The sequence below is a fragment of the Falco peregrinus genome, chromosome W (genome assembly GCF_023634155.1).
Source record: "Falco peregrinus isolate bFalPer1 chromosome W, bFalPer1.pri, whole genome shotgun sequence".
Lineage (NCBI taxonomy): Eukaryota > Metazoa > Chordata > Aves > Falconiformes > Falconidae > Falco > Falco peregrinus.
Genome location: NC_073743.1, coordinates 14,020,645 through 14,036,779, shown reverse-complemented (window position 1 = coordinate 14,036,779; position 16,135 = coordinate 14,020,645). Strand labels below are relative to the sequence as shown.

The window sequence follows — 16,135 nt, the reverse complement described above, 5'->3', positions numbered from 1 at the left end:
AAGAAATTTCAGGGAACATTCTAAGATGGGATTGCAGCTCTCTTTCAGGTAATCCTACCATGCATGAAGGGGCACCATGGGAGAAAACAATGAGATACTTGTCTGAAAAATTCAATTACTGAATGATAGAGAATGTTATCACAGGATAACCAAAGATGGGAGCTGGCATTTCAATAGCAAATGAAAGATATTAGGTAGGGGGGAGAGGTTCCTGTATGGTGACTGAACCATAACAGCCACCCATCAATTTTAAGAAAAACCTACCAGGAGCCATATGCACAGGCTGGGAAAGCCTCTTATTGTCAAGCTTGTATACCATACCATGTCATTGGATAGAGCCCATCCTACTGAAAACTGAATCCCTTTGACTTCCCTGGAACAGCAGCATCTGGAGGGGAAATAACAGTAAAATTCTATGGCCATAATAAAACACATTAGCCATCTGAACACTCATTTCAATCAAATAATGAAGCCTATTCATTTTTAAACAGGAAATGTTGAATGTCAAATTTTAAAAATTAAACACTATATAAACATTACATTGAGGGGCCAACATTTGGCACTTGGGGGACAGTTTCTAACACAAAGCTGATGGCTGTAATCAGCAGGTTCTACCTCAAACTTTTTAAACAGGGGGCTGGCACGCGGATGAAAGGGCAGGCAGTCATCTGCGGCTGCTTGGTTTCCCCCCCCAACTCCCGGTGGGGGGGGGTGGGGGGGTGGGGTGGGGTGGTTCTGTAAATACCGGGGGCTGGATTGAGGACCCTGGGGGGCCGTATCCGGCCCACAGGCTGTAGTTTGAGGACCCCTGGTCAATCTCCATGCTTATGTTGACTGCTTGCCGAAATTTATTATTGAAGGGGCATGCACAAAAATTTCACTAGTATGAAAAAAATAAATAAAAAGATTAAATAAATAATCTGGGAAGGTACAGAAAAACGGCAAGATTTATCTTAACCAGTGTCGACTGCTCTCATCCCTGTACCATGCACTTTAAAGTGGATTAGTATCCTACAACACACTGTGAAGGATTTCATTTGTTCTGCTTCACATACAGATGTACAATAGGTAAAACTGCATCTTACCTTAGCAATTTTCTATGCACTGCCCTGATCTAACATCAGTCCAACCACCTTCAGCTCTATCTGTTCATCTCTCGGCTCACTTTCCTAAGTTAAACCACCTTCCTCTTTGTAAATGCTGGGTTTCAGCTTTTTGTAATCAATCAAGAGTGTGTTTTGGGGTAGAGGAGTGAACAAGCTAGTTCCTTGTTTCTAGTTGCATGCTTGTATCCAGTGTGACTAAAAAAAAAATCATCATGAGCTGGTGTTTGAGAACTTGGTGGATATTCTGAGGGCTTTTAAAGCAAGAAAGGTTTTTTTAGATTTTGGGGTGGTTAACTAGCTCTAATAATATTCCTGCTTACTAACAAAACTGTAGAGTTTAGTTATCACATAGAGAAATTTATGTCTTATGGTTTTTGAGCACATTCTGGTACAAATCCAGATTAGCATGCTGACACTAATCATTCAACAAAGTGCTTTTTCAAACTTGCATCAACCTTTCCTGTTTACAGACACATGCTGCAAATAGCTCTGCTTGTCGAACTGGCTATTTTTTCCAGCTCATTCAAAGAATTCCTGTGGAACTAGTTATTTATTTTCTACTTCCAGCTGAAAATAGCTTTGGCTTTCGAATTTTCATTTTTTTTAAACCAAATGAGCCTCCAGACTTTTTCTTGGAATCAGACACTTCTGTGACATATTGTGTGTTATTCAAATATCTGGTGCTTTCTCCACAAATATTCTTCATGAAAACTTTTTGAGCAACTGTTGGGAGAATGATGAAAAGAAAACCCTGTTCACGTCCACTTCTACTTGCCCTGATACACAGTAGTGCCATGTGGTGGCGCAGGTCGACGCAGACTGAAAAAACACTATGTCTGCGTGGCTGGGTTTAGACAAAATGGCCTTTATTGTTTATACAAATTATTTATATATTTTAGACAGTACATGTTTCAGATCCTGATAGGTTTTTGTGTTCTTCTTGCTTGCTATTTGCTGTTGCTGTAGGTGCCCGTATGCTGCGGTTCTAAGTTCTGGTTCTTCACATCCTGTTGACTTACCTGACAATTTGTGGCTGTCTTAAAGGTACATGGCTAAGTCTTTGAAGTCAACTAACTTGTCTGCAGACCCACTGCAGACCCCAACAGTGCCATCCTGGGGACTGGCCTTGTCTTGCACCTGACTTAGGCCAAGAAGTAGATGGCTCATTCCCATTCCCTGTTCCTGGCAATGTGAGCAAGAACAGTTGTAGGATATCACTACAAATTTGCCATGGTGAAACACTGCTGGGGGCAGTTCTCCACAGGGTGTTGCAGTAATCCCCCATTCCCAACAGCATCGATTCATTCTTCCCAGGGAACATAGGAATATAATATAAGAACAATTATAGTCTGTCAGATCAACAGTCACTCTCACACATATACTATCCCCTAGAGTAGTCAATGATAAAGCAGAGGGGAAATTACAAGAGCAACACTTTCCTAGTTTCCTGCAATTGGTAGCTCAAGGTTTTCGTGAGCCAGAGGTACTTTTTTTGTATGAGTATTTTTCAATGGATTGTTCTTCCATGAATCGTCATGTTGTTTTTGAGTTCATGGGGATGTTTTAGATCCTGATTTTGCATCAGTGGAATTTCTCATTGTTTAAGCAGGACCATTTGTTCCTGGAGAAGGCAGAAGTTAGTCAAAGAACCTCAAGACTGGCAACTTGTACAATCATAAAATAATGTATTGAAGACTCTCTTCAGTTTCCAAAATGCTGTCAGCTAAAGGGTAGAAATATAGCCTGGCAGTTTCACAGTGAAGAGTCATGGGTCCTTGCTGTACAGGGTGATGTTGGTTACCAGATGTCATTATCCAAGGTGGAATCCCAAATCAGTGGTGTTTTAAACTTTGTAGGAGAGCTGTAAACTGCAGGAGTTCAGCAGCTGTTGTATGAACAACCATAATGGCCCTGCAACAGGGAAAAACCTCCAAGGCAAGGTTGGGAGGATGTACAGGTGAACCAGTTTCATCCTCCAGAGTTAGTCACCTACAGTCACAAGTGAGAGCCACAAGACAAAGAGCATGAGGTTTTCAGAAAGTCCTATGGCACCTTTGCTACGTGCAAGTGATCCAGGACCACCATTTTCTAACAGTTGCCAAGTAATGCCAGCTATATGGATTGCAAGCTGCACCCGTGCTTCCTGAACACCATGCCAGCTTACAGCGAGGAAATTTCTCTGCTTTTTAGAAGGGGTAGATAGTTATCATGTTTTGTTGGGAGATGAGGTGGGGTTTTTTCCCTATTTCTCTTCTGTTGTTCAGTTTTCAAGCTACTTTAGATGATCGGTATTTGCACTAAAAATGAAATGATGCTAAAGTAGCTGGAAAGATCCACACAATCAGATAGACTTGTAAACAAAGATGGTAATTAGGATAGGATGCAGGTGTGGGGTTGTCTGTTACATTAAGAGCTGTATCTGTGTGTCAGCTTTACCCCTGTGCCTTCTCTCTGAGGCATCCATATTTCAGGGCTTCCTGAGAAATGCAATATGGCTTTTGTTGTTTGCAATTCTTTTTACATTATATTTTTTCTTTGCTTTTCTTTATGGACTCCCCAGGTGCCCATAACAAAGTGGCAATAAACAGTGATATGCGCAATAGCAGAATTTTCCTTTTACAAGTGAATCTATGCAAATATGGCAACCTACCTCAGGGCATCTTTCAAACCTGGGGAAGAAATGGTGGGGAATAAAAGGCAGGGAAGGAAGCACATGATGCTTCAGACAGAGCTTGAAGCCATCTCTCACCTGACTTTGAAGGCTTCTTTTGCTTTTTGTCTCTCTTCTCTCTTACCCTCTTCCCTAAATATACTTCCAGAAAAAGAAGCGAATAAAAAGTGCCTGTGCTGTCTTCAGGGAGCCTGTGCGATGCCCAGTAGTAGAGGTCCATCCTCAGTAGGATGGTGTATGGGAGGGAGCTCAGGCACATGTCTTGCTTTCAGATGTGCCCACATATATGTTAGTGCCCTCAGATGAAACATCCTGAAGGCACAGCTGAGAGATGGATTTGAAACTAAGTCTATATTAAAATTAAAAAGGAAGTGTGGCATCTTTGGAAGAACAGAGAGTCTGGGACTGCACATGTTCAAAACAGTGGCATGGTGCAGAGCCCAAGGCAGGATTTGGCTTTGAATGACTCTTACAACCTTCTGTTGTCAGAGCTTGCCACCCACGTGACCAATTTCCTCAGCCAAAAATTTGCAAGGAAGGAGGACAAATCCTAACCTTCAGAGTAAAACTGAGTGTCTCTTCTGTTAGACTTAGATACCCAGGAGGAAACGCAGGCAGACAGGTTCTCCTTCACTGACTTCCACTGTAAAGGACCAAGTATCTTCATGGGGGTGAGGGCAAGTAGGTAATCACAGACTCCCGCAGAAGTGGCCTTGGGGAACATTTGACATCCAACTGTCTCTGAGCTGTGGGGTGATGCCTTCCTGGAGTGAAGTGGGAATTAGCTGTGGCCTTTGATGTCAGCCCAAAATGCCCCTATGTGATGATCCTTACAAGATCCTGCAGGAGCGGGCTGGAAACTAGGACCATGCATGGCAATCAGTTAGCTGAGGGGAATGTGCTCGAGCTTGTCTAGACAACAATTAACACGATGAGACGTGTTTACAGAGCACAGGGGAGTGGGAGACGGATGGTGCCAAGGATGGCGCCAAGGAAAGGTAACACCTTGCGGTTAATTGCTGGTAGTTAACCACCAATCAGGGATTGCCTAGTATGCAAGGCTTAGCTTCAAGAACCAATCTGTTTAAAACGCGCAGCTTCTGAAAGTGTATAAACACTCGTGCTTCTGTACAATAAGTTGACATTTGCTTGCATCAAGCTGCGTCCCGTCTCTTCATTCGCCGCAAATTGGTGACCCCGACGTGATGCGTTTAAGGATCTAACGTGAAGGGCTCTCGAATCGCCTATCTGAGCGACATGCAGCGAATCCCACAGAACTTTGAATGATCTGCTGAAAGGAAGCAGGAGCTGGCCTGAAACCCCTCCGGAGTTGAGAGGTGAGCTGTGGGAAATCCGTAATGGGGAATCAGGCTTCGTCCCCAGAAAGAGACGTATATGGACTCATGAAGGGTCTTCTAGTCAGATCCAGGAGTCCGTGCCTCAGTCTCCTCAAATGGTGACCCCTATGGTGGTGTTCCGAAGCCTTGGAAGAATAAGGACAGAAAAAAGACAGCTTGTGGAAGAGGGCTGTGTTCCGGAGGAGACGTCTTGGCTGAACGATCGTCTTGCTGTCTGGACCAGGCGGACAACCTAAACCCCCAGGATAACACCTGTATTCATCGAGACAGGTGAGCAGCCAAGAAACCTTAGAGACTTTGAAAGAATGAAAGTGTGTACATACAGCAGCCAATTGTATGATGCTGCCACGGAGGGGAACTCCGTGTCGGGAATGCATTTAACATCTTGGTGGCAAATTCTGACTACTCTTTGCCAAGTGTGGACTAATTCTACTACCGGTGCTAAACCAGAGGAAGCTGTAAATTCCACCGACAGCGCGACTCTTCTCAAGACACCGTCAGCGATGGCGATTCCGTCCACACCTCCTCTGCCCCCAAAGCTTCTGTCACTGATTGCAGCGACCCTCACAACACAGGACCAAACATGGGAACAGGACAACTCGGACAATGATTCCATTGACTCTGATAAACCTTTTGATCCAGGTCCTATAGATCTGGAAAAGGAGCTAGACCTTTCCCCCACCCCCTCATCTCTCCTGATACTTTGATGGTATTTTTGGGGAGGGTGAAAGGGAGTCTGAGCGATTGGTGGCAGGAATGCAAGTGGGAAGCGCTTAAGCGAGGGGATTTGGGAGTCACTAGGGCATGTTCAGTATTTTGTCAGACAGATCAACCTCGAGAGTGGCAGCCTGTGCAATACGAGGCTGTTAAGGAGTTAAGCAAAGCAGTGCAGGAAGGGAGGATTCATAATGAGAGAACAACAAGGTATTGTGAAGGAGAATAGGAAAGATAAACATGGTTATCTAGTGTTTAATAGGTGTCTGCATGCTTGTAGACATATATAGCTATATAATGACATGAATGATTCCTGCCCTGAGCCTGGTGGCACATACAGCTGCAGTTTGTGTCCGGGCTCAGTGATGTAAATAGGGGCTTCTCTGTTATGGTAAAAGTGTTTCTCTTTGCATAAAAAAAAGAGGGAATGAAGGGAATGACCCCAGAGGTATGTTCAGAGAAGGCATGCGATGTTTCGAACTTTTTGACTGAACCAGTTCTTGTTTGGTGTGCCCTTCCACCTATGTATAATGTTAATCCAAAAGAAGATGATATTGTTTACACTTTGAATGTCGATAATTGTCTTTCTGTAGATGCTAATGTAGTAGGAGGCTATGATGGGAACATGTCGCAGCGGTTCTTCTCTTATCCAGAGTAACAGCAGGGAAAGCATTAAAAATCACCTTGTTTGTTAGGCAGTTAAGAATGTGAGTCAAAATTGCCACTGCTTTTTGTTGTTGGTTCAAGGACATGGCTGTGAGGATTTTGATGGTATGTGCTGCATGGATTTTAGGCGCCCCATTGCAGCAACATGTTATCAAAATCTGAGAAAATTTCAGCCTTCTTGGCATTCATTCACTCAATTGGCAGTATTGTTTGTTTGCTATTACCTTGGTTGCTGTCATGTTTGCAAGGGCCCTGCAGAACATGGCAAACCTGGTACTAGCTGTTCAAAAACAAAAAGGGGAAATTGTAAAATTGTACGGAACAAAGACAGTGGGTTATTTTGACATTAATAATATGTCTCAGTTGGTTTTTTATTTGTTCTATTACTTATACCTTGTTTTTACTCATTCGGTTTCAAAGGTTCCTTTTGTGCAACAGGAAGGGGGAGATGCAGGAGCGGGCTGGAAACTAGGACCATGCATGGCAATCAGTTAGCTGAGGGGAATGTGCTCGAGCTTGTCTAGACAACAATTAACATGATGGGGCATGTTTACAGAGCACAGGGGAGTGGGAGACGGATGGTGCCAAGGATGGCGCCAAGGAAAGGTAACACCTTGCGGTTAATTGCTGGTAGTTAACCACCAGTCAGGGATTGCCTAGTATGCAAGGCTTAGCTTCAAGAACCAATCTGTTTAAAACGCGCAGCTTCTGAAACTGTATAAACACTCGTGCTTCAGTACAATAAATTGACATTTGCTTGCATCAAGCTGCGTCCCGTCTCTTCATTCGCCGCAAGATCCAATTGCCTTCTCAGTGGCTTGGGGAATGCTTTCTTTTCTTGTTCTCTGCCACATCAGAAAGGAGAATATTAAAACATTGTTATGGAGGTTGAGCTACTATGTACTGAAGAAAATGGATGAAGTCTAGTATCATTTGACATGAATATACTGGCAATAGTCTGAAAGAGCCTGAAGAGAAAACCTTCAGGATTTCCAGACACATACCTAGATCCAGTACGGCTCTGCAGGGACACAGCTGGGATATTACCAGGTGAAAATACTTTTCCAAATCCCAGGGCAGTAGAAAATAATATAATAATATAAAAATATGCATAATTTTCACCAAAAATAAAAATCAAGACACACTGTTGGAGCATAGATTGCCATAAACAAAGGTAGCCCATGGAGATGGTCTCCATGTAAGGAACAGAGAAGAACAGAATTGAACAATCTGAAGGAATTTGGTTTAGATGAAAGCAGCAAAGAGGGTCCTTTTTAAATGTTTTCAAAATGCATCATCTGGCCTATGAAGTACCTTTATTACTTTAAGGAGATAGAAGACCACCAGGCACCCCTGCAGAAGCCTCTCTGATAGCCCAAGTACTGACGTGCGGAATTAGACTCTATAACTTGAAAGTTATAAAGTAGGTATGTTTATTGCGCGCAGATGCACGGGGGATTGCTCCTCCACAAGCGTGCATACCCGAAGTGACAACCATCTCACATTTATACAATGAACAAATGAATATTCAATTAACGCCTATACATATTCGTTACCTAAACCCCGCTTCGTATGTTAATTAGCTTATCAGTCCGTTTCCTGGAATGTGGTGGTCTTGCAGGTTTGTAGGTGATTCATGTCCTTGTGACCACCCGATCTTCTTCAGGTGATTGTGACCACCCAATCTTTTCCAGCAAGGAGACTTAGCACTCCCTCCCTCTAGATAGCATTTGAATGTCTCTCATCTTTTCTTATTCTCTTTTAAATAGCCCCTTTGTTAGAGGAAGAAGGGCAGGCGTCTCCCCTTTGTTAGAGGAAGAGGGGCAGGCGTCTCCTCAAAACTGTAGTTGTCACCGCACCCATGACTAGTCACCATACCCACATTCCTTAAGCAGACACATACAATCACAATCCATGTCCATTATCCCCATTTCACATTATTTCTCCATATCAATCCCCCCTTTTCTATTAAATTAAGTAAATTCTTTTACTTAAGCAGCCTTCCCGAATGATATAAAGCATCATACATAAGTGTTACTCTTTTAAACATTCTCCAAACCCACAAATATAACATAATGGTTAGTATTAAGGAAATTCCTAAACTGATCAATAAGATCACAATGGGGTGTACCAGAGTGTTAAGAATTCCTGTTGCAGAGGGTGACCAGCCAAAGAGAGTATCCCACCAATTATGGTTTCCATCCTGTTCTACCTTTTTTAAAACTTTCTTGATCCCCTCTACATCATGATGGACCATAAGAAGAGTTTCATGTCCCTTTTCTTTGGTTTCTTCCAGTATATGTTGGAAATCTGCATGTTTTAATAGTTCTTTTATACTGCTTATATTTAGTCCTATGGGGGTAGGAATTATTATCTGTGATAGGGTAAAATTGGATTTTAATTGATGAGACACTACTGGGGCTGAGTAACTAAAATTGCATCCTGTGATAGTAGTAAAATTACAAATACAATAATTTGAATACTGTGCAGGCTCTTTTACCTCCCCATCTATGGTTATTGTGTTACACTTAGTTCTCAAACACGCACATCCCTTCCCTGCATATATAATTACTGTTTTCAAGTTTGCATTTGGTCGGGCCTCGAAATGACATATTTTCTGATCTGTATCTAAACAAGTATCCTGAGCCATTATAGTATTGCTTTCACAGAGGAAGCCCTGCTGTTCTCGCATAATACAAGATTCTAAATCTACTGTTTGCCACTTGTCGCCTATCTTTCTGGCCCATGTTCTATGTTCAAAAGGGTATAGGAGCACCCCATTATGGTTAATTCCAAGGGCTACAATGGGGTGTATGGTAATTATTACTGCATTATGTATGGTTAACACAAAAGCTGTGATGGTGTGTGTGTTGGGGTCATAGGTAAAGTTCACCATATTCCACCATGACTGGAGTTTTCTTTCTACCTCCGTAGCACTGTCCCAAACCATCTTTCGAATTTCTGTAGGAAATATGCCTTCCTCTCCTTCTCTTATTATGGATGCAGCTATTGATTGCATCCACATTTGGGCTTGGATGCAACTTAGAGCCAGGGCGACGTCATCCTGTAAACCACCTAATGCCTTAGTGATGAGTTGATGATCTTCCATGTTTATTTGTTCCCACCTGGGGAGTACCTTCGATATCAACCATTGATGTGCCCCTAATGCCAATAATGAAGATTTTAGTGGTTGTTGTAGTTTTGATAGATCGGCCGTGGTGGCGGCTAGTTTATTCATTATCACCTCTGAGTCTATGGAATTTAATACTCCGAGTCCTGTTCCCAACATTCCAGTTACATCTCTCACTATTCTGTTTCGATAAATATTTCCCCTTTTTCTTAACCAAGTTGTCCATCCCTCATAAGAGGTTCGTAAGAAGGGGGAACAGGATGGCTTAACATCAGAAACATTGACTTGTATTTTTAACTCTATTCTTTTAAGAGACCATTCTGGGTTAAACAACATTTGTTGCTGACCTGTATTTCTGATTACATATGGTCCAATTGTATAAATCTTTGGATCTGGTTTAGTTAATTTAAGATCAAGCGTTAATGGGGTTGTTGTAACTGTGGTGGTGGTAGGAACAGTGGTTAGCATGATTGTTATTTTGATCTTATAAGTCAGAGCTGTTCTTGGGGATTCCTTTCCTAGGCATATTATAAAGATGGGCTCGGTTAAGGTAAAATTGTGCCAACATTCCCGTGAATTAAAGCACATGGTTGTATTTAGAAGGGTAAATTCCTTATCTACCTTTCTGACATTAATCTGGGTGTCTCCCGAAATCTTGGTGTTATCCTTTTCATTATATGTTTGACATCCTACTTTTATCTTATCTCCTAATTTTCCCCATAATCGGTCGACTTTGTGTACATCCTCCCGATCCCATTGATTCCTTTGGTACACCTCATTTTCAGAAAAAAAACACCATAGCTAGTTTCGTCTTTGAGTCCACCTTTCCCATTATTCCAGTGTGTTTTTTCTGAGCATGATTCCAAGGCCAATTATCAGGCTCTTGGTTGTAGGCAAGAGAGAGGGTACAAAAAACCACAAATGGTTTAAACCCACTATTGATCATTTTAAGAATCTAAACGTTAAAATCTGTTTTGATCAAAAATATCTTTGTTTGAGTTGGGGCTTACTAATAACAAGTTGGGCGAGCCTGGCCACTGGCTCAGTCCCCGACTCTTGTTCTATATTGTTTGTTGTGGTGCCCTTCCCATATGGTGGATCTGCAACCGCTCAGGTTCACTTACTTGCCACCCACATTGTTCCCATTTGTCCGAGTAAATTTGAGTTTCAGTTCTTTTTTATCTGGGGTTACTTTCCACGAAGTTGCAGGGGCTTTCTTAATCCGGGTATGGTGAATCCAAGAATTCTGTCCCTCAACCTTGATTGCAGTGTAGGTGGTGAGTAGGACTTGAAAAGGTCCGGTCCACTGTGGTTCCAGGGTTTTATCTGCAAAACACTTAACGTATACATAGTCCCCTGGTTGTATATCGTGAACAGGTCCATCCAGACCCCTACTGCGTGTTCCCATCACATGCTTCTCAATTCTTATTAATTGTTTGTTTAGTGCCACCATATAGGAAGTCATTGTTTCTTCACCAATCTGTGAAGACATCCCCTTTTGTACCCCATAGGGTCGTCCATATAAAATTTCAAATGGGCTAAGCCCCTCTTTTGCTCTCGGTCTAGTTCGAATTCGTGTAAGGGCTAATGGCAAAGACTGGGGCCAAGTTAGATTTGTTTCTTGGCCTAACTTGACAATCTGTTGTTTGATTAGATGATTCATCTTTTCCACCTGGCCACTCGATTGTGGTCGGTATGAGGTATGTAATTGCCAATCTATTCCTAGATGGTGGCTAATCTGTTGCACTATTCTGGACACAAAATGTGGTCCTCTATCCGAGGACATTACCGCTGGGACTCCAAACCTAGGTATTATCTCTTGGAGTAGTATTTTGGTCACTTCCCGGGCTTTAGCAGTTCTGCACGGGAAGGCTTCTGGCCAACCTGAAAAGGTATCTGTTAGTACCAATATCGATACCCTCCTTTTCTAGGAAGTTCCGAGAAATCGATCTGCCAGTGTTGCCCAGGAACATTTCCTCTCCCAATTTTTCCCAACTTTGGCCCCTTGGTAATCTTAGGATTAGTCTGGAGGCAAAGATCACATTGTTGGTTTACTTGTCTAATAGTAGTATACAAATTTCGTGCTATTATGTTTTTAGTGAGATCCTTATATAGAGCTTCTGCCCCCCAGTGCCTTTTTCTATGTTCTTCCCTGACCACTGACCATACCATGTAGGAAGGAATCACTATTCTCCCATGTGAGATTATAGCCCACCCTTCCTCATTATATGATCCCTTTAGGTCAGAAATTAGTTTGCGATCTTCTTTCGTATAGTCTGGTTTACCTTCTAGAGATATTTGTCCATCGGGTATTAGCGCACCCTCTACCTTGATTGCTTTTCTGGCTGCCTGTTTTGCTTCCCTGTCTGCCAGTTCATTTCCTCTTTCCAATTCTGTGCTCACTTTCTGGTGTGCCTTAATGTGCATAATTGCCACCCTTTCAGGAAGCTGGACCGCATTTAGGAGTTTCAAAATTTCTTCCGCATGTTTGATGATTTTTCCTTGGGAGTTTAACAGTCCCCTTTCTTTCCATATTGCTCCATGAGCATGTACCACTCCAAAGGCATATTTAGAATCAGTCCAAATATTTATAGGTTTTCCCCGAGCTCTTTCCAGAGCTCGAGTAAGGGCTATGATTTCAGCCTTCTGTGCCGAAGTGTCAGCTGGTAGCGGCCCCGATTCTATCACTTCTTCAGAGGTTGTAACAGCATATCCGGAATGTCGCTTTCCATTCAGCATATAGCTGCTCCCATCCGTGAACCAATGTTCAGCTCCATTAATAGGAACATCCTTGAGATCTGTCCGACTAGAATAAGTGGCTTCGATTGTTTCTAGACAGTCATGATCGACTGATTCTCCAATATTCCCATTAAGAAATGAGGCTGGATTGACGATGTTTGTAGTCACGATCTCAACATCATCTTGTTCCGCCATTATGGCCTGGTATTTTAGGAATCTCTGTGGGGAGAGCCAATGCCCCCCTTTTGTTTCAAGGACTGCAGACACTGTGTGGGATACTAAGACAGTCATTTTCTGGCCCAGGGTAAACTTCCGGGCCTCTTGGATGTTTAGGATGACGGCTGCTACTGCTCTCAGGCAACCAGGCCACCCTTTTGCAGTGGCATCCAGCTGTTTAGAGAAGTATGCCACTGCCCGTCTGTATGGTCCCAAATCTTGTGCCAGTATTCCTAATGCCATTCCCTGTTTCTCATGGGAAAATAGGAAAAATGGCTTACTCACATCAGGAAGTCCTAGTGCTGGTGCCGACATCAAGGCTTTCTTCAGTTCATGGAAAGCTCTGTCTGATTCAGCATCCCACTGAAGATCCTTCTGGTTAGCTGCTATCAGGGAATATAATGGTTTAACAAGCAAGCCATAATTGCATATCCAAAGCCGGCACCATCCTGTCATTCCCAGAAATGTCTGCAGTTCCTTTACAGTTCGTGGTCGGGGGGCTTGGCATATGGCTTCTTTTCGGGCCTTCCCCAGGACCCGTTGTCCGGCACTGATCTCGTACCCCAGGTATGTGACCTGTTGTAACACCACCTGTGCCTTCTTCTTAGAAACTCGATATCCCTGTAGTCCCAGAAAGTTCAGCAGACTCACAGTCCAAATAATACAAGATTCTTTGGTTCTGGTTGCAATAAGAAGATCGTCTACATATTGTAACACTTTCCCTTCTTCTGACGGTGGTTCCCATAACTCCAAATCCTTTGCTAATTGGTTTCCAAAAATTGTGGGGCTATTTTTAAACCCCTGTGGCAACACCGTCCATGTGAGCTGGGTCTTTCGACCGCTTCTGGGATTTTCCCATTCAAAAGCAAAAATTCTTTGGCTGGCTTCATGGAGAGGGAGGCAAAAGAAGGCATTTTTTAAGTCTAAAACTGTGAACCAAGCTAGGTCAGGTGTCAGGGTGGTAAGTAAGGTATAGGGGTTAGCTACTACAGGATACAGATCCTCTGTTATTTTGTTAATGGCCCTTAAATCTTGAACTATCCTATAAGACCCATCAGGTTTTTTAACTGGGAGGATAGGTGTGTTAAATTCTGACTCACATTCTTTTAGTAGTTTTAGTTCTATGAATCGCTCTATGTTTGGACGAATTCCTTCCCTATCTTCCCTTTTCAGTGGGTATTGTTTAATTCTTACCGCACTCTGTCCTTCCTTCAATTTTACTATTACAGGTGATGCATTCTTGGCGCGTCCCGGTATGTCAATTGCCCATACTCCGGGATATACCTGATCAATAATTCTGGTATCAATTTCCCTTTTTATAGGAGTATTGGCCAGAGATAGGCTCATAACCTGTATGTATTGATGATTATTTACCTCCAGAGTAACTTCCCCTTTTTTAAATTTGATTGTTGCCTCCAATTGTTCTAATAAGTCCCTACCAAGAAGGGCCTTTGGGGAATTTGGCATAAATAGGAATTTATGGATCCCCATCTGTTTTCCCAACTTATATTTTAAAGGTTTACAAAAATAAGCCTTTTCAGTTTGGCCAGTTGCACCTTTTACTGAAACATAATCATTTCCCAAAGGCATTAAAGCCTGGTTCAAAACCGAATAGGTGGCTCCTGTGTCTACTAAAAATTCCACCTCCTCCTGTTCTTCTCCTAATTTTAATTTTATTAATGGGTCGGCTAGTCAATTTTCTTCTTCCATGTGAGCTATTGTTTTCCCTTGATTATTGTGCCATTTAGTGTTTTCTTGATGTCTGCGTTCAGGGCATTCGTTTTTCCAGTGTCCTGTCCTTTTGCATATTGCACACTGATTCCTACCCAGGGGTGTCAGCCCACGCCTTGATTTAACTTTAGATTTTTGATTCTCATTTTCTCTTACTACTGCTAATATTTTCTTTTGGTCCTGCTTGTAACCTTCTTCTCGATTACTAAATATTCTCCATGCTTCCTCTACTAATTTTTCCAAGTCTCCTATTTTCAGGAGGTCTCAATTTTTGCAACTTGCGCCTAATATCCCCCTGTGATTGTCCTAAAAAGAGGGATATTAGTTGCTGTGCGCCTACCTCCGAATTTGGGTCCAGAGACGTGTGCCGGCGCATTGCATCTCTTATTCTGTCTAAGAATTCTGAAGGTGTTTCAGAAGGACCCTGTCTGACCTCATATAACGCTGCCCAATTTATTGTTCTAGGAATTGCTTTCTCCATTCCTCTGAATATCCATTCCTGGTATGCTTGTAATCTTCCCATTTCAGCGGCTCGGTTTGGGTCCCATTCCGGGTCCAACAAAGGAAAACATTCTCTATAATTATCTCCCTTTATATTATAATGTTCCTTTGCGAGATCCCCCGCTGTTTTTATGACTAATTGTTTTTCAGTTTCAGTCAAACAATCTAATAATAATTGTATATCACTCCAGTCAGGATTGTGCTGTTTTATTAGAAATTTAAAATTCTGTGCCGTCTTTATCGGATCATTACGGTATTCTCGGGCAGCCTCTTTCCATTCTCTCAGATCAGCGCCCGTGAATGGAACTTTTATTTTCATTGTTCCTCCGTCCGGATTTACAGCTTCTCGGAGGGGTGCCTGTAAAATAGACTTCTGTCTGGTGCGTGAAGACACCGGACTATTTGGAGCCGTAATGGCAGTTTTTGTGTTTCCTTGTGTGGCACCGGGTGTTTGGTTTTCTTTATAAATAACTTGTGGAATTTCTTCCTCTTGTTCGCCTGGGGGTGGACTGGGAGCCCCGGCCGAACCTTGTCTCTCCACTCTATAAGGTGGATTAAATAAATCATTTAATTCGGGCTCTTGTTCTCCGTTTAATTTGATACACCTTTGTCCAATACTACATGCTGAGCAACATCATTTTAACTTTCCTTTACGCTCCGTCCTGTCCTCTCTTTCTAGTGCTAGTACCATAGGATCCCGAGGGGGTACTAAGCCGCAGTCCTTTTGCCACTCAGGTTTGTCCCGGAGGACAAAGAACATGTCTGCATATGATACTTCATCCCATTTTCCCTCTCTCCTCAGAAACAACATTAATTGCAGGAGAGTGTTATAATCTAACGTTCCTCCCTCCTGAGGCCATTTCGCATCGCTCTCCAATTTATACAAAGGCCACCACTGATTACAATATTTAACCAATTTCCTTCTATTTTCGGTACCACCCTGTCCTACGATATCACTCCAATGTTTTAATATACAACCCAAAGGCGATTTTTCACAGGGCTTACTCCTTCCATTTCCCATTTTGCAATTTTAATTACTTTGTTTTTCTCCGGCCGCCTTAGCCACCCAAGGTCGGAAACGCGGATAGAGCTTTTTACTCATTTTGCACTCAAACGCCTGTCTCAAGCACTCTTGCACTCACACTTAGTCAAAATAATTAAGCTATACACGGAAAATCAAAATGCGCATCTCAATCACACCATTCACACTCTCCGGGCAGCCCTCAGTCACACAAGCAGTATGTTATACGGTACCGTGCACTTATGTACAAACTCTTAGGAACACTAACAGTTCACAAAGTAT

At 42.6% G+C, this 16,135-nt stretch overlaps 1 protein-coding gene across 47 annotated transcripts in view; it reads left to right on the top strand.

The window, feature by feature from the left end:
• Nucleotides 1-16,135, top strand: part of LOC129783139 (CUGBP Elav-like family member 4) — a 773,173-nt gene that overhangs the window by 533,057 nt on the left and 223,981 nt on the right. For 10 of the 47 annotated variants that reach the window (XM_055792940.1, XM_055792938.1, XM_055792927.1 and 7 more), the window contains exon 5: nt 3,027-3,046. The exons of the other annotated variants lie outside the window; for them this stretch is intronic. In XM_055792940.1, coding sequence (XP_055648915.1) covers nt 3,027-3,046 — 20 coding nt within the window. The remainder of the gene's footprint in view (nt 1-3,026; nt 3,047-16,135) is intronic. 47 annotated transcript variants of the gene reach the window in all.